The sequence below is a fragment of the Ochotona curzoniae genome, unplaced genomic scaffold, assembly GCF_017591425.1.
Source record: "Ochotona curzoniae isolate NIBS_2020 unplaced genomic scaffold, NIBS_Ocur_1.0 contig_43, whole genome shotgun sequence".
Classification (NCBI taxonomy): domain Eukaryota; kingdom Metazoa; phylum Chordata; class Mammalia; order Lagomorpha; family Ochotonidae; genus Ochotona; species Ochotona curzoniae.
In genome coordinates, this window is record NW_024466218.1 from 1,551,931 (window position 1) to 1,574,267 (window position 22,337).

At 37.2% G+C, this 22,337-nt stretch overlaps 1 protein-coding gene across 1 annotated transcript in view; it reads left to right on the forward strand.

Moving 5' to 3' along the window:
• The window catches only part of RBBP8 (RB binding protein 8, endonuclease), a 57,619-nt gene that overhangs the window by 25,434 nt on the left and 9,848 nt on the right, over positions 1–22,337 (forward strand). The window contains exons 6-15 of the mRNA XM_040984792.1: positions 1,321–1,387; positions 8,379–8,554; positions 9,927–10,031; positions 12,385–12,482; positions 14,376–14,488; positions 15,812–16,703; positions 16,786–16,912; positions 19,319–19,407; positions 20,209–20,323; positions 21,837–21,980. Coding sequence (XP_040840726.1) covers positions 1,321–1,387; positions 8,379–8,554; positions 9,927–10,031; positions 12,385–12,482; positions 14,376–14,488; positions 15,812–16,703; positions 16,786–16,912; positions 19,319–19,407; positions 20,209–20,323; positions 21,837–21,980 — 1,926 coding nt within the window. The remainder of the gene's footprint in view (positions 1–1,320; positions 1,388–8,378; positions 8,555–9,926; positions 10,032–12,384; positions 12,483–14,375; positions 14,489–15,811; positions 16,704–16,785; positions 16,913–19,318; positions 19,408–20,208; positions 20,324–21,836; positions 21,981–22,337) is intronic.

Below are 22,337 nucleotides of genomic sequence, written 5' to 3' on the forward strand. Positions count from 1 at the left end.
CTGTTCATATCTTCATATGTCTTAGATCTTCCTCAAGAGGTAGTTTAGGAACCTCACCTATTATATGTAGTCCAAAAATACTTGTTCATTCAACCAAAGACAATTTGGTTACTTTTGTAAACCACTAAATAATTAACAGATTCTTGGAATATGGTTAACCTTTCCTGGGGGAGGGTAATTGTGTGCTGTGACTTGACTTCTTGGATCTGTTTCTCTTGCTGTAACACATACCTCACCAATGACGTCATGTCAGCATTGCTAAGATTTTTGTGCTGGCACCGGTGGAAATTATAGCTACAAATTGGGTTTCTGCCCTGAAAATCAAAGGAGAATTTAATGCTGATCAATTAAAAGATATAGATGTTACTTCAGTGAGTATATTTTTTATACTGTTGGTTGTAAATAAAACATGGAACATAACTAAGTAAGAAAAGATGGCTTACTGAATGTGCTTGTTATAAAAATTATACTGGTATTCAATGTTGCATTATTTTTATGACTGCATTTCAAGGTGAATCTCATTAAAATGATATTTGAGAGTAGGCAATTGACTAAGCAGTTCAGATGCTTGTGTCCTATATATTGCGGTGCCAGGATTAAGATGCCTGTGTCCTGTATATTGGAGCACCAGGATTAAGATGCCTGTGTCCTATATATCGGGGTGCCGGGAATCAGTAGCTAGCCCAGTTTCTGACTCCAGCTTCCTACTAATGCAGACCCTCGGGAAGCACTCGTGAAAGTTGGAGTAGTTGGATCTTTGTCACTTGGCCACTTTGTATGGGACTCGTGTTGAACTACTGGCTTCCAGGTGGCCCAACAGTGGCTGTTAGGAAACCAACAGTTGAGATTCCCTCTCCTCTCTCTGGGCGTGGTTCTATTTCTCTTTCTCCCTTTTTGCTCCTCCCACTTCCTCTCCAATAAGTAAATAAATGATTTGTATATATTAGTAGAACTTAATATAAGCTATATAATTTATTAATAGAAATTAATAGTACTTAATGTCCTCTTTGTAATGCTTCTTGCCTTCAGTATGAATAATTGTAATATACTCCCTAGAACATGAAGTGCTCTTTTTTTTCCCATAAGAATTACATGAAATTATCAGTTAATCAGTTATATAGAACTGGAAAAATGTAAGTGATCACTGCCTAGTAACAAATTAGTTTTGCACAATAGTGCTGACCCTGAACAGTGCTATAACATAGAATTAGAAATTCTAATATCTTTAAAATGTTGACATATTTTATTATAAAAGACTGATATAGGTATTATAGATATTAGTATAACTATCTCATATGGTTTTTTCACATTGTTTTTAAGTGAATGAAAAGAATACTCTACAGGAAGAAAATAAAAAGCTTTCTGAACAGCTACAACAAAAAATTGAGTAAGTATTTTCCCTAAATTACAATAGAAGATGTTTTCCCTAACTTTATTTCAGGTAGCTATCCAAATTGTGAAGATATCTTAAGTTACAGAATTTAAGAATTATATAGTGCTTTATAATAAAAATAGATAAAATAACTATCTTGTGTTTTGTGTATATTGAGTATATGTGCATTTCATAGGTTAGTGTTTGTATAAAGTGTCAACATTTTAAAGCATCTTAACTTTTGTAATTTCTTTCTCATAGCAATCGTAATGTTGTAATTTTTTTATTATAATGCCTGTATCTTAAACATTTGAATATCCTGTCCCAGAAGCATAAAAGCAAACTGAGTAATTCCTCTTTGAGTTTCCAGACCTGTAAAACCTCTTCCTTCCTGTTTTCCTTTTTTTCCTTCCTGCACATCTATTAACAAGTAAAAATGGTAACTTTTACCAGTGCTGTTCTGTTTTCTTTGTTTTTTACTTCTAATCTCTGATTCCAGTTATTTTATTAGCCTTGCTTTACAAACAAAAAAACTAAGCTTGCAAAGTCTTACTTCCATATGTTATTGCAGCTAATAAGTAATTGAACTGTTATTTAGACCCTTATCATCTGGTTAGATCTTTCTTTTTCCCCATTATGCAATGCAGTCTCAAAAAATGCAATATTTTTCTGAATATGCTGCTGAAAGCCAAGCAGAGGTAGGGTGATTTCTCAGTTTCCATTTACATAAAACTTATGTAATGGATCTCAAAACTTAGTGTTCAGTATGGTCCTAATGGTGTTACAAGGTTTTTGAAGATTCGATTGCATTTGAGTTTTACATCTGCCAAAACTCTGGTAAACTATACAGATGCAGCCTGTTCTTCTGTTGAATTGCAGTAGTCTAAACATAGACACATCTCACCTTCTTATCAGTGTATTTTTAGATATGAATATTCAGTAGAATTGTGATACTATTCTCATGTCATCAACCCTTTGACTACTGTGCTGGCCAAGGGGAATTCTGAGAAGGGATGAGAGATGATGAAAAGAAGCTATGAGATCAGACCACGGTTATAAAGCATTATATATGAAAATGCCAACACTTCCCATTTCTTCATCTCCTGTAATGAAGAAAGGCTTGGATTCAGATTCACAATCTTTAATGTGTAATTCTAAAACTCAAAAAGCTGTTTTCTGAAATGTCATTCACAACCTAACCTCTCCTCAACTGACAGAAAGCTGTTTATAATCTTTATTCATCCCACTGCCTGAGAGTATTCATGATTTACTTTGAAGGTGTCAGTGTGTTTGATTTCAGATACCTCACCCCACTTCAGGCTTTAGGCGATAATATTTATAAATTCCTTGTTGCCATTCATTTAAAAAAAAAGTCTGAATTCTGAACCCCATCTACTTCAAGGATGTCAGATAAGTAATTGTTGACCTATAATAATTTATATAATGTAAAGTTGAGGATATGTAGTCCATGGTGTATTATATGTCATAGTGAGCCATCGTGCTGCAAAACACAGGAACCTGTTAGCTTCATCTGTTTGTTTTGGTATCCACTCTTCAATTTCTCCCTACCTCCTCCTCCAACCTTTCCTGTTCTCTGATGATCACTACCTTTAATTCATACGTGTTATGTATGTATGTATATTTATATGTATTTTGACTTCCACCTATGAGAGAGAACATGAAATATTCATGATTTTTTGTGGACAAGTACATTTAACATAAAGTTCTCCAGTTCCTTCCACTTCGCATTTCAGCATTTCATATGTCAGCATTTCAGTCTTTTTGTGTAATACACTTACTGCGCTCTTTTCCATTGGTGAATTTGCAGCTTATTTCTGTATCTTGGTTATTGTGATTAGTACTGCAGTAAACAAGGGAGAACAGACATCTCATAAGCAATTTCATCTCCTTCAGATATTTTTATGTGTATAACATATATAGATGTAACATATATATATGTGGGTATATTTATATATCTATCCATATCCATCCAGAGGAAGAGTAAGTGGGCAGATCTATTTCTGGCTTTTTAAGGAACCCCCATTGTTCTCTGCAATACCTGTACTAACTTAGTTTCCCGTCAACAGTGTATGTGTGAAGGTTGCCATTTTCTCTGTATCCTCACCAGCATTTGTTAGTTTATTATTATTATTTTTAATAACCATTCTGGAGTCAGGTGATACTTATTGTGGTTTTGATTTGCATTTCTCTGACAACTAGTGGTTTTAGTATTAACACAGTAAACTAGATACAGTCTGACCAACAGAGTAATGCTGCCCTGTTCTGTATCTCACTTCAGTAAGGTTTACATGGAGCATTTGTTCTGTTCTGTTGCATTTGATTAGATTTAGCCTTTTTTTCCAGGGCTTTCACCTTTCACATGTTGATTGTTCCGCTGTTACATGTTTGGCTTACTTTTACTTTAAACTTTGTGTCTTCCACAAATATTAGGAATATGCCATCAATTCTTTGAATCAAGATCTGACTGAGGATGGAGTCCTGAAGCATGTCACTACAGAATTCCTTATTTAATGATTACTTGTGTCAGTTAGGAAGCTGTGTTTACTAATAGCCAATATAGATTTCTTTCTGTTGACAGTGGGAGGATATGAAGAGATGCCTTCCTCAGAGTCAGATACAAGTTCCAACTTCCCACAGAACGACTAACCTAATGGCCCTGTTTGTTAAAATAAGCCTTATTTGAATTTTTCATATAATAGCTTATAAGTGGGGATCAAACAATCAGATTCACTAGCTTGTACTCTTGGGATCTTCCCTTTTGAAAGGTGGAACATTTAGATGAACATAATGACTGTGACATTTCTTCATCAAGTTTACATTATATTTAACTGTAAATGTAAATTCTTCAGCATGAAGAAGGAGAAGCACTGAATGCTCAAAACTTTTTTTCCATTTTTTATTATCATTATCATTTTATGATATAATTCCTAGGCTCTGGCATTTCTTATACCCTCTCTCCAAATCCCTTCCACCACTAGTTTCCCTCTATTATACATTAGTACAGTTCTTCATAAACAGTCATAAGTCCTTCATTGAGGGCATGGACAATGGCAGAGAGTCCAGCATCCAATTGTCAAGATATATTTAACAGTTTCATTGGGTGTCCATCTTTGATCTGGAAGTAGAGATGCATACTGCATTGTATGCTCGCATCTGAATATGATAGTCTCCATTACACAGTTACTATACATCCCCTTAAATGAAAAGCCACAAAACACAATTAAAAACAGGAAGAAAAATAGAAATCTACAACTTCATGAAGTTAAATACCATGCTACTGGATGACTAATGTATCGCACAGAAACAAAAACATCAAAATCCATGAAATGTAGTTTCCACTGAAATTTATTGGTGAGATGTGTATCCTGTAGGTAACAGATAGATGTTTTGTTTTTTTTTAAATTTAGTCTAGCAATCTATGACACTTGATGGTATATGCCATTTATATTCAGGGTTAATATGAATAGGTGTTACTTTGGTCCTGTCATTTTAGCAATGGGTTGTTCATTGATTTAGTCTTCTGTTATTTTACTGGGATGCTCTTCACATTTGCCTTTGGTTTGGGTTGGTTCGAGAGAACATCTTTAAGTATTTGCAGGGCAGGTTTGGAAGAGGCGTGTTCTTTTAGCTTAACTTTACTGTGGACAACTTTTATTTCATTTTCAAAGACAAAGGAAAGCTTTACTGGGTACATTATTCTGGGCTGACAGTTTTTTTCTGTTTAGAATCTTGAATATGTTGCTCCATTCTCTTTTGGCCTGTAGAGTTTCTTGTGAGAGGTCAACTGTGAGTCTGACTGCCATTCCTTTATAGGTCATATGTCATGGTGAAGATCACTTTTGGTCAACCCTGTTGGGAGTTCTGTGCCCATCCTGGATGTTGTTTCCCAATTCTTTCTCCAAATTAAGGAAAATTTTTCTTTATTATTTCATTAAATAAATTTTTAAACCAAACTTCTTTTTCTACACCTTTTGGAACTCTAGTAGCTCTTATATTTGGCCATGTGATATTGTCTTTCAGTTCTTAAATACATTTTTTTGCCTGATCCAGCTCTGTTCCAGCTTTTTGATTATTTCCCCCATTGCTGAAGGAAATATCTTCCAATTCTGAGAATCTTTATTCTGCCTCATTCATTCTATAATTGAAGCTTTCCACTGAATATTTTTAATTTGCTCTATTCTGTCCTTCATATCCATTAATTCTGCTTGATTTTGTTTCAGTGTTGCTATTTCCTGTGTGACATACTCCTTAAATTCTTTGAGGTCCTGTATGTGCTTCTCATTATTGGTAACAAGTTTTATAATGAGTATCTCCATTTTCTCAACATATTCCTCAGTTAACTCTGAGGTTGACAAGGGCTTTTTCTTTTTGCAGGGGAGGCGCCAGTAATATTCATTGTGCCTCTGTCTCTTCTCTTGCTCTTGGTCATTGTGCTTCTGGTTATCAGATTCTTCTCCTTAGGGCAGGATTCTAAGCTCTCTCACCCACAGGTCTACAATTCAATTTTACTTATTGCAGTTGGTACACAGATCTTCGTTTGCAGTCACTTGTGCCACTTCTTCCAGTAATTTTCAGTCCTAGGCTCTTATGTTAGACTTCCACCATGGTCTCCGTAGCCCCAACTCCTGACTCACCACTCTCCACCTCCTGTGATCTTGTGCTGAGGCTGTACCATTATCTGTACCTTTCTCCCACTTCTGGTTGGACCAGTTCTCAGGATTAGTGAGACACCCAGTGTCCTATATAGCTAAGTTGGTGTTGTTGCTAATCTTGCCATTAGTACTAAGGGCCACACAGACCTATTTTGCTATTATTTTCCATGTAAGTCCAATGTAGTGCACTAAGCTCAGTGAGTTTGCTCCCATTTTAATGCATGCACAGCTCACTGTTGCCTCTGCAGTCTCAAAACCTTTGCCACTCTGTACAAAATGGCACCTAATGTGCTACCAGTGGAGTTCTTCATCTGCTGACCATTAAGCCTGAGGAGGTCTGGAGGCCATCTGGACCTATATTATGTGGAACCTATAGGATGCTATTTCATTGCAATGCACTGAGCCCAAAATGAGCTTGCGCCTAACTTAATGCATCCACAGTCTTGTCCCATAACCTTTGCCTCCCTACACAAAATGGTGACCAATGCAGCTCTCGTGATGTTCTGGGCTGTGAGTTCCATCCTGTTCCTACACAGTCAGTTTGGGATCTGCTGCTGTGTGTCTGCTCCTAGTTAAATTGCACAAACCAGCAGTTTGGGCAGTTTTTTGGTCTGGTTTCATCACCTGAGCTCCTGATGAACTCCCTTTCCCACCAGTGAAGATCAATTCGCTGCTCTTTGACTGCTGCTGGGGTATCTGGTTACCGCAACAGCACACCATTGTTTCCACTGCTTTCCTGTGTCCATCAGTCTCCAGGTGTTTCTCTGCTGTTGGTCTGTCCTATTCTATTTTCTGGAATGTGCCCTCTCAGCTTCACCCTGGCTAATGTTTCTCCATCTGTTTATTCATGGCCTTACCCTATTCTGCCATCTTGATTCCCTAAAAACTTTTTTATAAAGTCTTCTCATAAAGAAAACTCTGGATCCTATACATTTCTTAAACAAATAATGATTGAAACAGTTGTGACAGAAATTTAATGGGAATCCCACAAATACAGCGAATGGCCAAAAGGCCATCAGAAAGAAAAATGAAAGGCAAGATCAACAAGCATACATACTGGATTTAACCGAAAGCTGCAATCTGAAGTCTTACGGCCTCTTTCTCAATCAGAAAGCTAATGTTTTAAGGAATAAACTTAAGACATGGGGTTAACTTTCTTCCTCTCTTCTTGTATGACAAAGGAGGACAAAGCCAACACTGCATACTTGGTTTGAGCACCTCTATAGTTAGAGCTGGTTTGTGGGTTTTTCAGTTGGTTGATGAGTGGGTGATCCTGGTTACTTCTGGATTGATTCTATCAGGAATTGAGTTTCTTCTCATGACTCATAGTTCAGGTTGAATTTTTAACAACTACAGGCCAGGAGGCCGTGAAGTGATTAAAGCTAGGTCAGATAGATTTCATACTCCATTAATTTATAAGGCTTTCTCATATGACTTCAACTTGCTCTGTTTTCCCAGAATAAGAACAGAATTGCAGGAGGGGATTAAAAATTAAATATTAAATCTGTTGTACAGAATGGTGAGCTGTTGTAAATATTAATGTTTTGGTATTCCAAAAAATAAATTTTCAATGCTTTCACTACACAGAAAACAAGTATGTGAGATAACAGGTTTATTAACCAACTCAGTTTGTTTATTCCACTAAACAAATACCGAAACATCACATTGTATCCCCTACGTATGTTGTTATTATTTGTTACTTTAAAAAAATAATCTTTAGAGACAGGTGTCAAGGCCTAGCAGAGTAATTGCAGCACCAGCATCCTATATGGAAGCCATTTCAAGTCCTTGCTGTTTGACATCCAGTCCAGCTCCATGTTAATGTCCAAAGAAGGCAACAGAAATAGGCCCCTGAACCCATGTGAGAACCCAGAAGAGGAAGAAGCCCCTGGCTCCTGGCTTTGGCCTCGTCCAGCGCTGCTCATTGCAGCCATTTGGGGAGTGAACCAGTGGATTGATGATCTTTCTTTCCTTCTCTCTTTGTAATTCTGCCTTTCAATAAAAATAAATGCTTTTAAAAATTCTTTAAAATATTTGTTTAAGATTGTTCTTAAATGCAGACTATGTTGTTATAGACCACAAGCTGTGTTATCTAGAAATTAAGCTTTGTGTTCTAATGTTATTATGACTCTTGCCATATTTTATGAAATTCTTATCTAATTGTTTGATTTGAATTAGTATTATAAGTTGATATTAGTATGAAAAGACAGGTTTGGTGGCCTAAACTCTAAATATCCTGACCAACTAGTAACACTTAGCTGCAAGTTAAGGCAGTGATAGTTTTACCTGTGAAAGTCAATTTTCTCTTACTCAGTAATGTCCTGTTTTTGTAGGAATGAGCAACAGCATTCATCAGCCGAGCTTGAATATGAGGAATGTGTTATTCCAGATTCACCTATAACAGCCTTTTTGTTTCCTGGCATTAACCGACTACGAAAAAAAGAGAATTTGCATGTCCGATACACAGAACAGGCACATACTAAAGTGGAACACTCTGTGGGGACAAGTGGTAAGAGATTATGCTTTTTTGTAATTGTTTTATCTAAAGGAAGCATTTGTTTATTGTTAGCTTTTATTATTCAGTCCAGTTGAAGGCAGATAGTCATTGTTCAGGTAACCTGTGTAACCCATGGTGCAGCTAAGTATCTGCACATTTGTGTGGACATGTGGTGCTCATCTGAATGTGTAAACACTCAAGCATTTTATAAATTTAGTAAGTAGCTTTTTCTTTTCTATTCTTTTCATTAAAAAAAAAAAAAGAAGTAGATTCTGTAGTATCTGTGACAGCCTTTGCCCATTTTGTATAGGTTTGTATCACCATCTAGTGGAAAACAAAAGAACTGTTAAGAATCCTATGTGTTGCTAGGAGCCAAATAGGAAAAATCACAGATCTAGAATGAATACCAATTAGCCGTAGCCTGCTATCGGACAGGGCACTCCTTACTGCGGGTGATCATTTACATGGTTTAGTTCTTGTTTAAATTCATGCATAAGAACACCCAGAAAACTAGTCACAGCAAATATTTTTCACTAACCTGGCTTCTTTTGTATACAGTGTAAATGCCTCTAGTTTATTTCCTCATTGTATGAAAGCAACATTTAACTACTTAAAAATTTAATTTGTTTTAACTTCGTTATCCTTTTACAGTTGACTTGTGAAATCTTGATTTGATGATAGTTTTGGGGCCTTGCAAATCATTTTAACATAAATCATTTTAACATAAATTATAAATAATTTAATTACAAATTAGTCCTATTCTCTAACTGCTCAAATGCCCATAGTAAATAAGGCTGGGGCAGGACGGGGCTGGGAAGTCAGGCCACGTTCCCACATGGGTGGCAGCAATCCAGATACGTGAGCCGCCACCTCCTGTCTCTGAGGGTGTACATGAGTGATGAATGGGAACTGAGAGGAGCTGGGACAGAAGCCGAACATTCTGACATGGAATGCAGGCATCCCCAGCAGTATCTTTACTCCCACACTGAACACCTGCCTTTTACATTGTCTTTCATTGTTATTTTCAACTCAAAAGTAAAGGTTTATTTTCTGTTGGTCATTTTTTTCTTGAATTAAATCCTTTAATAATGAAATAGCCAATGAAGAGTATTCAAGGTTTCCTTGCAGAAAATGAAGACTTTAAAGCCAAGATTGAGAAGATCCATGATGTGGAACTCATTTTAAATTAGCCTCTTACGTAGTAGCAAATAAACCTAACTAAGGCACTGAAATCTTAGAATGTGAAAATTATGCTAATGAAATGTGGGTGCTTATAATGTGTTTAAAAATAGGTTTATGCTAACTTCCCAAAATGAAATTGTAATTATATTTTTTATGATCCTTGCTTGTTTATTATGTAATCTTTCCCCTTTTTTCTCCATAGACTTAAGGAAAGCTTCCAAGCCTTCAGCTCACCCACAACATAATCCTAATGAGAATGAAATCCTTGTTGCTGATTCTTGTGATCAAAGTCAGCCTCCAGTGGCTAGTAAGCAATATACTTAGATTACTTTGTGAGTTTGAAATGTGCAGTTATTGGTGGGCAAAACTGGCCACCAGTCTGCACTAGTTAGTGTTAAAACTTTTACCATGTAGTCTTATATATATTACTATTTGCTTATTAGTCTGGTTGACTCCATGGTGGAAGTGACTAGACAGCAGAAGTTTACTTTGGGGAATATTCTGTTAGAAATGCAGATTAGATATTCAAGTACAGAATTTGAATTGGTAGGTGGGTGTAAGTTCCAAGTTTAAGGAGAAGTTCAGAATGGAAAAACAAAGAAGTCATGTAGATGAAGCTGATGTCTAGGTGAGACTAGGTGAGATTGCTAAGCAAGGTACGTACAGGGGGGAAAAAAGTTCAAGTTCTGAGCCTTGGGGTGCTCTCTTTGGTTCTCAGCACCTGCCTTCAAGGGAGGGATTTCTGTACAATGGAACATCAGCATATTCTGCATATTTTTATGCTGATGAAATCATCAAGTAAAGGGGAAAATTAGTGGTTAGAGGGAAAGAGGGAACATCTTTGAAAAGATGGCAAGAGACAGAACCCCCAGCCCAGATGGAAGCGTTGATCAAGTTAATCACTCTTATTTAGTTCTTTCAATGAGGGCTTTTTTAAAAAAAAAAAATTATTGATTTTATTTTTATTTAAAAGGCAGAGACACAAAGATATAGAGATCTTTCACCAGCTGGCTCACTCCCCAAATGCTCTGACAGCCATGGCTAGGTAGGACGAACTAAAGGCTGAAGCCAGGAGCTTCGAGCTCAGTCCACACATCCCACATGTGTCACAGGGATCCAAGCTCCTGAGCCGTTATCTATTGCTTCCCAGGGAATGCATTAAGGTGGATTGAAAGCAGTAGCCAGTACTTGAAAAGATTCTCAGGGCATGTGGCTATGTCAAGCAGTGGCTTAACCACTTCCTTCTTAAAAAATACCAACAGCATCCTCCAGTCATTTACATTAGTGCACGACTTGTGTTCTGAAAGCTAAAAGTCATTTTGTGATATGTATGTAGGCTACAACGCTAGGCCCCAGATTCCTCATTCTCTCAAAGCTTAGACCTCAGTGTGTAGCTTGCCTTGACTCCCCAAGGTATGTTTAAGAGCCCTCTTTCTGTGTTTAAGTCATCCCTTATAATTACTTCTGTTAAAATATCCACCACATTCTATGGCAAATCTGTTTACCTTCCAACTGTAGCCTGTAAGTACCTTGAGGATAAGAATTTAAGATTTCTTTTCAGGGCCAGTGTGGTAGCCTAGTGGCTTAAGTCCTCGCCAGGTCCTTGATGGGATCCCATATGGGCGCCTGTTCTAATCCCAGTAGCCCCACTTCCCATCCAGCTCCCTGCTTGTGTCCTGGGAAAGCAGTTAAGGACGGCCCAAAGCCTTGGAACCCTGCACTCACATGGGAGACCTGGAGGAGGTTCCTGGCTCTTGGCTTCGGATTGGCACAGCACCGGCCATTGCGGTCACGGGGAATGAATCATCGGACGGAAGATCTTCCTCTCTGTCTCTCCTCCTCTGGATATCTGACTTTTCAATAATTTTTTTAAAATAAAAAAGATTTCTTTTCGTCTGATGCTAGGCACAATGCTGAGTCAGAGGAACTCTACATGTACAACTTTCTACTCAGAACTTGAACATAGATGATTCCTGTAGAAATACATAAAACTATCCAGGTCTGGAAATCTCTTCCATAGAGCATGTTTTCATGAAAACACTATAAGTATGATTTGAAATTCATGGTCTACCTTAGATCTCAGTAAATCCATTGTACATCCACATTAGGGTATTTTTTCCAGTAATTGTAATATGCATATTACACTCACTTATTTAGGAAAAATAAAAAATTTGGCAAATGTGGATACATACTACTGCTTACCATCTATATTTTCAGACATTTTGTGCAGAATTTAAAAATTGAGATCTTATAAAGCAGTTCCATGTACCTTTTCCTTCTTTTTTTGTTAGGTTTTTAAGAATTGTGTGTTTTTGTGAAAGAGTTGCAGAGAGAAGAAAGATCTTCTACCCAGTGGTTCACTCTCTAGATGGCTGCAGTTATCTAGGCTGGGCCACACTGAAATCATGAACCAGAAGCTTCTGGGTCTCTATCAGGGTGATAGAGGCCCTACACTTAGACCATTTTTTACTGCTGTTCTTACACCATTAGCTGGAAGCTGGATCAGATGTGGACCAGACAGGAAATGAACTGGTGTCCTTATGAGATGCCAGCATCACAGCTGGTGGCTTAACCTGCTATGCTCAACACTGGCCTCCCTTTACTGTAATTTTTATATATTCGATTTCTACAGCTGTATAATTGGATTTTTTCTCATTTAGAAACACATGGAGCGAGCAATTATCCAACTGATAACTCGTCGTTTAACTTAGCTACAGTTGTTGCTGAAACACTTGGACTTGATGTTCAAGAAGACTCTGTAAGTAATTGTGTTAATATGAATTAATTCCTTTTTTTAAAAATCAGTTCTTGCGGGAATTGAATAAGAGAAAAATTATTTTATTCAGAGGTAATTGGATAAAGGCCTAGAACACACTGGTGATGTAAGAGTGGCCCATTTATGTTTTCCATCCCAGGTAATCTCAGAAATCTAGTCTTTAGAATTTTGGGGGTAAGGGATGAGTCAAAATAGAGGAGAGCAAAGTTGATACTTTACAATCTGTCCTGCTCGCTCCCAACCCCCATCCCATCAAAGACTTACTATCTTTGGCTTGATTTAAAATTTATTAGGTCCTTTTGACATCTTTAACTGGGGTTTGATTTGAGAAATAGACTGAATTAGGGGGATTGCTAAGAACTGGCAACCGATCAGTCCAGATCCCTAGGACATTATCAAAGATTGATCTCATGATGTTCATTTCATGTTATTTTAGTGCCTGCCTACATCAGGCAAGTCCATTTTTCTTTTTTTTTTTTTTAATTGATTCCCAGAAAGCCAAAAACTTGAATTTTTCATTCTTAAGGAAACAACCATTATGACACAATTTTAAAATGACATTCTTTAGTCAAAATATGTGGCATTACAGAACTGTCTTTCCATTGAACTTCTACTAACAGAATTGGTTTTCATTACATTTAGATTTATTTGTTCTATCTGAGTCCTTAAATGATACTGGCTAATTTCAATCTTTGAATTTTAAATTGATTTTTAATGAATTCTCATTTCCTCTTACCTGTAAGCTTGACAAGTCAGTGGTTTCGACACCAAATAAGTTAAGCTGACATCTTGGCTACATTTATTTATTTATTTAGCACTTCGGAGCTCCACTTGCTAGGCTATGCAAAGACCTAGGGTGGAGCAGGCTTACCAGGAGTGGGGATGTAACTCAAGTGACCCATTTAGGTGACAGCAACTCAGCTGTTTGGGTCATCATCGCTGTCTGCCAGAGTTGGCATCAGAAAACTGGAGCTCCTGCATCAGTTCTGAATCTTAAACTTTATAAGGATCACTAGTTGACTTCTGTGCATTTAAAGTTTGAGACACACTCCTCCCTATAGGATCTTTTTAGATTCATTGCTTGCTCATCAGTATATTTTTACTCCTCTCATCCTTTTTTTTAAGACTTATTTTACTTGGAAGTCAAGAGTTAGTTAGAAAGGAATAGGAAGAGATCTTCCATCCAGTGGTTCACTCCCCAAATGGCTGCAATGGTCAGAGCTGGATCAGTCCAAAGGTGGGAGCCAGGAGCTTCTTCCTGTCTTCCGTGTTTTTCCAGGGGTCTGAGAACTTGGGCCATCATCCATTGCTTTTCCAAGGCCATTAGCAGGGAGCTGGCTCAGAAGTGGAACAGCTGGAACGAACTGGTGTCCATATAAGATACCAGTGCTGCAAGTGGAGGATTAGCCTTTTATGCAACTATGCCGACCCCTTTTCATCTTAGTAATATTCTATCAATAGGAGAATATATTTATGTATAGTATTGGAATAATACTGCTTTTCTCTTTATTCATAAAATGTACCTATTTTTTTATTGTGCTTGAATTCATGTAGCATAAAATTATTTAACCTGTACACTTAGAACATTTCCAATATTGTACAACTTTGACTTCTAATTCCAAAGGACTTTTATCGCTCCAAAGGAAAACTTTATACATGGTAACCCTCAGTTCCCAGTCCCTGCTGATTTGCAAGCTCTGGGACTACCTTTCTGCTCCATTTTAAGTATTTCATATAAATGAAATGTACACTGCATGACTTGAGTCTTTTTTCCTTTTTTGTATTTTCAGGTTCACTCACATGGTAGCTTTTGTTGGTTTGTTACTTTATCCTGTCTTATAATGCACTATATTAATATGCTTCATATTATTGAAGGAATCTCAAGGTCACATGAGCCCTGTTGCTGATGAGCTTTACCTCTGTCTGGAAGGAGATCACAAGAAACAGACTTTTGAGGAATCTTCGGGAAATAGTGAAGATCACCTAAGGTAATTTCAGACACTGGTGAAAATCTGTGAGGTCCCATTACAGTGCGTTCCATATAATTAAACCACTTCACTCCCTTGCCATATAGTTTGTTATTCTGGTTACACTAATTTTTATCTTAAAAATATCTCTCCAATTTATGGCCAGTGGAGAGTCTTAACTGCAGGCAGAAGAGAAGTGGATGTTATTTGTGGATACTTTCTGTATATCTGTCAAGCAATACTTAAATTCCCAGCCTTGATATTCTGCCTCTTTGAAGATCCAAGTGTCCCTTTTGGGTTTGTGTTTCCAAAATCTGTTGTACAGATGCATCTGTATGCCTGGGTATTCTTCTAAGATTGTGCTCCAACTCAGTTTTCCTAATTTCAGAACACCCATTAATTATGTGAACATTTTGCTTCTTTTAATAGCTTTGGGTTTTTAGATACATATGTTTAATATGTCATAGTGACTCACTAAAGGAGGTTTACTATACCCATTTTTTTAAGAGATAAGAGAAACATAGCTCCATAGTGGTTAAATGTCTTTTTAAAAGTCTGCTACTATTAAGTGCCAGCACGTAGCTCACATCTTCAGACTTAAACTTTTTACAGTTACCTTCTCTACTAGGGACAGGCTGGGTCTTAACTTACGTTCTGTTATGTATTGTAAGAATTTGAGCCTGAACCCTCAGTAGGATTTATTAAAATAAGGTTTTCATGTATAATGAAGTTACTTTAATTAGAGGAAAGAATTTTATAAATAGAAGTGTTATGATATTGAGACATTTCCTGTGTCATTTTATCTGCTTTTCTCCTGTCAAATAAAGAGAAACCAACAGCTATTTCCTGTCTTGAATTTTAGTTAATCATCTGCTTCTAATTGATAGACACTATTGTTAAATCTGTGTTAACAAAGGTTTTCTCATTGCACTTTTTTAATTCTTTTTCTTTATTTTATGATACAGTTCCATAGGCTCCAGAAAATCTCCTTTCCTAATTTCCCTGAGCATGCGCACGTGCACGCACACACACACACATACACTGATTTTCCCTGTGTTATAGTCCTTCAAAAGAAATCATAAGTCCATCATTTGGCTATTTAAGTGTATTGTAGGTATAGACAATGGCAGAAAGTCCAGCATTCCTATTGTCAAGATATATTTAACAGTTTCATTGGGAGTTCATCTTTGATTTGGAAGTAGAGGTGCATAATGCATTTTATCTTCACATCTCAATATGATAGCCTCTATTATACAATTTTCTAGATGACTATATGTTTTCTTTTAATATTTGCCCTACTTCTTTAGTGGCAAAGGAAAGTCTTATAACTGTTTATTTGTTTAGGTTTTCAGATTCTACTTCAAAGACTGCTTCCCAAGAAGAATTGTCTACTCGGGTGTCATCTCCTGTTTTTGGCGCTACCTCTAATGTGAAAACTAATTTAAGTTTAAATACAAGTCTATCCCCTTCTCTTTTAGAGACTGGGAAAAAAACCCATCTGAAAATGGCCCCTTTTAACAGTGCTTGTGTTCCAAGACCAGAGAAAACTAGATCAAAATCTGAAGAAAGTGTCCTTGTCACGCATCATAGCCTCGGGTCTGAAGTGACCAAGGTCATTAACCAGCCCTCTGCTAACAAGCAGATACTTTTAAACAAAAATGTAGGTGAATCCACCGGTGAACAGGATAACACGCATCAATTTAAAGATTCTGTTGCTGATAAACCTTTGGTGCGCTTGAAATCACTGGGAGGCAGAGCACCCAAAAGGAAGAAAATTGAGGAGGAAAATGAACATGAAGTCAGCTGCCCCCCAGCCTGTTTTGATAAAGAAAATGCTTTTCCTTTTCCAATGGATAGTCAGCTTTCCTTCAACGGGGACTATGTGATGGATAAACCCCTGGATCTGTCAGATCGGTTTTCAGCTATTCATCGTCAAGAGCGAAGCCAAGGAAATGAGACTTCTAAAAACAGACTGCGACAAGTGACTCTGTATGAGGCCTTGAAGCCCATCCCAAAGGGCTCCTCCTCCAGCTGCAAGCCTTTGGGTGGGAGTTCCGGGGGATCCAAAGACTCCCCAGAAGAGTCCTGTTCACAGGAGTGCAGCCTCCAGTCCGTGGGTGACTCTTCTCCAGACCATAAAACACCATTACAGGTCAAAGGAGAAAATCCTGTCTTCAAAATTCCTCCACGTCCACGTGAAAGTTTAGAAACAGAAAATGTTTTCGATGACATGAAGGTCTGTGTAAGTGTTCAAGGATCTTCGTTAAAATAGTGGATTATGGTTTCATCTAGATGCTAATAATCGTTTCTTTTTTCAGGGTGCAGGTTCTCATGAGCCAATAAGAATAAAAAATAGGTCCGTCCAAGGAGGATGTGAACTTGCGTCAGTTCTTCAGTTAAATCCGTGCAGAATTGCTAAAGCAAAGCCTCTGCAGAATCACCAAGGTGTGTGCACTAGAGCAGGAGTTCACACTTCTCATGACCTGAGCTGTGAGATGCCTTACGTTAATTGGAATACACTGAGTTTTAGAAAAAAAATCCTGGCTTCTTCCTGCATGAGCCTGAATTCCCAGCATAATTCTCATTCATTGCACTTACCTGTGATTTTTTTGCTCTTATGCTTTTGGGAAAAAGGATTGCAATCTTTTGCTACTTACTTTTATAGGTGATTTTATAAGTTCATTTGTTTTTGGTTTTTTGGTAGTTCACTTAATTTTTTAAACAAGGCTAAAAATTAACTACACAAAATTTTTAAAAATAATAGAGTTTTCTTCGTTTGCTCACCCTGTGAGTGACTGATCCTTGTTGGCCTTCACAGATGTGTCTGTCAGCACTTGCATTTATATATATATTTTTTTAAAGATTTATTTATTTTTATTGGAAAGTCAGATATACAGAGAGGAGGTGAGACAGAGAGGAAGATCTTCTGTCCGATGATTCACTCCCCAAGTGAGCACAACGCCCAATGCTATGCTGATCCGAAGCCAGGAGCCTCTTCCGGGTCTCCCACGGGGGCGCAGGGTCCCAAAGCTTTGGGCCATCCTCGACTGCTTTCCCAGGCCACAGACAGGGAGCTGGAAGGGAAGCGGGGCTGCCGGGGATTAGAACCGGCGCCCATATGGGATCCCGGGCGTGCAAGGCGAGGACCTTAACCACTTGCGCCACCGTGGGGGCCCAATGCATTTATATATTAAGAGGCTCTTTAGTTCTTGATTGAAAGCATTGTTTGCTTTCATCTCTATATGAATTGTTTCATACTTCTGGTGTGTTTGAGAGTCCTTTGGTTTTTTTCAGCTACCAGACATTTCTCTTGTTCACTTGTCCTTCCCCGATAGGTTTATTTGTTTGTCCTGGATTTCCCCCCCCCCCCCCAAAGCACATAATTTTCATTGTTCTTCCAATAATAGTTTTGGGCTCTGCATGAAAACATTTTTATTTAACAACTCATTCACAAGGGTTTTTTTTAGCTTTTTGTTTTTATTATTTTTTAAACTTTAATTTTCATGTTGATTTGAAACTGCAAGGGAAAAAAAAAAAAACACAAGTTTTCCTTCTACTAATTCATTCCCCAAATTCCCACAAAAGCTAAGGCTAGACCAGACCAACACCTGGAACTTGGAACTCAGTCTGAGTCTCCCACATGGATGCCAGGGACCCAAGAAGTTGAGCCATCTCTGTCACCTGCCATGCTACACGTTAGCAGGAAAGCTGGAACCAAACCAGAGGAGCAGGAACTTGAACCAGGCACTCAGGTGTGAGATGTACATTTGCTAAGCAGTGGCTTCACTGCTACACCAGACACCTGCCCTTTGTTTTTATTAATTTCATGGTTCCTCTAGGAATTACAAAATAACTACTTAATCTTACTCAAACTCTTCGGCTGTAATATTTCACTGTAAATACATTTACATAGTTATCATGTTTTATTTAGAAATACATTTAAAAGCCCCTCCAAACAGCATTATAATTTTAGCTTTATTTTAAAAATGTTTTTGTTGACATAAAAATTACATATCATAAGTCACTTAGGAAAATCCAGTTCATAGGATTTGGTATTTTCACTGAGTTGTACAACCATCAGTATGATCTAAATTGAAAAGAACGTTTTGTTATTTTCTAATTGCTTCTCCTTCTCAAAGCTTTGTACCACTAATCTAGATTCTGTCTTTATATATTTGCCTATCCCAGAGCTTTCATATAAATGGAATCATCCAGTTTGTGCTCCAAAGTGATCTTCCACTTGGCATGTTGTTATCCATTTTGTCTGTATTGTAACATATTAATGTTTTCTTGTAATTGCGGAAGAACAATTTGTTGTATTTTATTTACCCTTTCATTTAGGTTATTTCTATGTTTTTGCCATTATGAATAGTTTTGCTGTGAACATTTATGTACAAGTTTTTGTTTAGATGAGTTTTCATATTTCTGAAGTTCTTAAGTTCTGCCCAGGAGAGAAGTTGCTAGACTATTAGATAACTCTGTTAACCCTTGTGAGGGACTGCCTCAAATGTTTTCCAAAGCAGCTATGTTTTCACATTCCACCAGTTTTTCTACATGGTTGCTAACGGTTATGTATCACACTGTGGTCTTATGCTTCTCTGAGGGCAATTGATGTTGAGCATCTTATGTACCTGCTGGCTGTTCATTTGTCTTTTGAAGAACTGCTCAGATTCTTTGCCCATCTTTTATTGGGACACTTATAACTTTTGTTAGTGTATTGTGATAGTTAATTATGTATCCTAGATAAAGTCCTTTACCAGACATGTGATAGATGTTCCATGTGTATCATTCTGTGGTCTATAATGTTTTAAATGATGAGAATTTTTACATACTTTTCCCTCTTTATCTAAGATGTATCCTTTGAAAACATCCAGTGGAGTATAGATCCAGGAGCAGAGCTTTCTCAGTATAAAATGGATATTACTGTTATCGATACAAAGGTAAGTGAAAAGTAAAACCGAAGCCCATTTGGTTCTTACTCTGCTAAGTGGTTGGTTCACCGCCTCTTGATTCACTCTAACTTTGGGATCATCGGGTATCTCTCAAAAGCTACATTTACTTATTCAGAAAACAAAAAATCAAGATGCTTGCTTTTCCCACTTTATTGTATTTTTGGAAGGGCAGTATTTTCTTTAAAGACTTCTAAAAAACACTCACATAGTTTTATAAATAATGCAGTTTTATTCATATATCTAAAATAAATTTTATTCAAATAATTTATCATTTGCCTTTGGTTAGTTGTGACGTAAAAGAATTTGAAGATGAAAATTCATATTGCCAATTAAAACTTGTACTAAAAATGTGTTTTGCTGTATGGTTAAGTTCTGTAGTCTGACTTAGTAGAATATTAGCAACAAATTATTTTGACAGGTGATAGAGTAATATATACCAAGAAAGAAATAATTTGATTCTTTAAATTGTTGCTCATAGTGTACACTGATATTACCATGAGGCAGATTGCTGAAGAAAGACAGCAAAAGCTCAAGGGAGTGTGGTGTCGGCTTGACAGCCGTCCTTTGCCTAAGCTGGAGAGGCAGTGCTGGTATACTAAAGCTACAGTATTATAGAATAAACCTATTCTGTATAGGTTCATATCAGTTCCTAAAGTATAAATGTGAATAGGACTTCATTCTTAAAAAAGTAAGATTTATGTTATTTATTTTATCAGTCTTTGTAAAATAAATGTAAAGCCATGAGTAGATAATTGTTTAAATTGTAGATTTTTTTTAATGTTTTTCCAGGATGGCAGTGAGCCGAGATTAGGAGGTGAAACAGTAGACATGGACTGTACGTTGGTTAGTGAAAGTATACTTTTAAAAATGAAGAAGCAAGAGCAGCAGGGAGGAAAAAGTCCAAGTAAGATGTTTTTTCTTTATTTTTAATGAAAATGTAGGGGGGAACGTTATTACCACACCATTGCAGTAGGAAGAAATGTGTTTCCCTCACTCATACACCTGCTCTGTTAATTTGCCTTTCAAATAAAAATGAGTGAAACAAGAGTCAGTGCCCCAAGGGGCATCTTAATGTTGTACTAGACACCTGCTCCTAAAGAAGTGTTTAATCATTCAGTAAATATCAAACAAAACTTCTGTACCAGAAAATATTCAAGGAACTGAGGATGATGACTAAACACAACAAAAGTGCCCACCTTGTACAACTTTAACATTCCAATGACAGGGAGAAACTAGCAGGTATGTGGTGTGATAGGTAATAATGAGCCTGGGAGAAAGGCTAAGTGGGATAAGACAGAAGGATCGCTGGACTGGGAGGGGCACCTGTTATTTTATTTAGAGTTATCGTAGTAGGATTTTATTCTATATATTTGTTAGCCAGCTGTATATATTTCTGGTATTTCTTACACTTTGTTGTTTTTAAAATTTTTATCTGGTAGGAAATAAGAGTTACATTTCTTAAGGTGAATTTAGCACTTTGGCATATCAAAAAGATGTTGAAGTTGTTATGTCAGTATTAAATTGCCAAGTATTAATGATAATACAAGAAAATACTTTTTTGCTACTTTATTAAATAAATAGAGAACTAGAAGGAATGGCAGATGTTTGGCACAGTGTTTAAGTCATCACTCAGGACACTTGACCCAATTTCAGTGTGCCTGGTTTGAGTCCCAACCACTTTTCCATTCTATGCAGCTGCCTGCGGACTCACATCCTGGGAAAGCAGTAGGTGGTGGCTCAAGTGCTTGAGCCCTTGCTATGCATGTGAGAGACCTGGATTGAGTTCTAGCTGGGCTCCTTTAGCCTGGCCTAACACTAGCTACTACAAATATTGGGGAAATAAACCAGCAAAATTAAGATCTGTCTCTGTCTCTCTGCCTTTTAAATAAAGTGAAAATAAAGTATTTACGAATAAGCAGACAAACAAATTTCCGTTGAAGTGTAGTGTCAGTCATGTCATACTTTTTTATTTAAAAAGTATTTCATCATTCATTATAATGTATTCTGCTTCTTGCAGTTTCTTTGATGATATATGACTACTTTAAATTTAGGGTGAATTACATACTAAGGATAGAAGAAAAACTTATTTGTGAGAGACATATGTCTGTAACAAAGCATTCTCTTCACACAAGTAAAGGAGATTAAAAGTGTTAGCATAAAGTCTTTACAAATATACAGTGACTACCCAGATTTGGGGGTGACTACCCAGATTTGGGGGTTTGTTGTTGCCTTAATGCATGAGTAATAAGAAAGCTGCACTGTAAAAATCACGATTTAAGATGCTAACAAACACTTTATTACATTAATTACAGCTTGTCCATATATTCACTAAATTAACATTCTTAACAAGCTGGCTTACAACCACATCTTTTACACATGTCTGTGAACACTTCACGACAAACATCTCTTTGTCCTAGATGGAGAAAGAAACATGAATGATAGCTTGGAAGATATGTTTGATCGGACAGCACATGAAGAGTACGAGTCTTGTTTGGCAGCTAGTTCCCCGCAGATAGCTGAAGAGGAAGAGGAGTTGCCTGTGACTAAAAGGAAACCGAACGGTAAGGCTGCTTGCTCTGTATTGCTTCTCAGTTACACTGGCTAAGTTAAGTCTTAGGAGACTTGGAAAGGTAGATTAAGAATAAAGGATTCATATTTATTGTAGAAGATTTTTAGCTTCTCCTGATGTTAGCTCTTCCATAGCTATGAAGTTTTTATCAGAACTTCGTTAGTTAGCTTTTCATTACTGCAAGAGAATGCTTCAGAGAAGTCAACTGAGGAAGGAAGGAGAGAGGGAGGAAAGGAGAGGCTTATTTCTACTCAGAGTTTTAGAGGCTATGGTTGAGCACTGACTGAGTCCTACTGGTTTAATCATCTGGTGACTGGGGGCTGGCAGTGGTTGGCCAAATGTGGAGGAA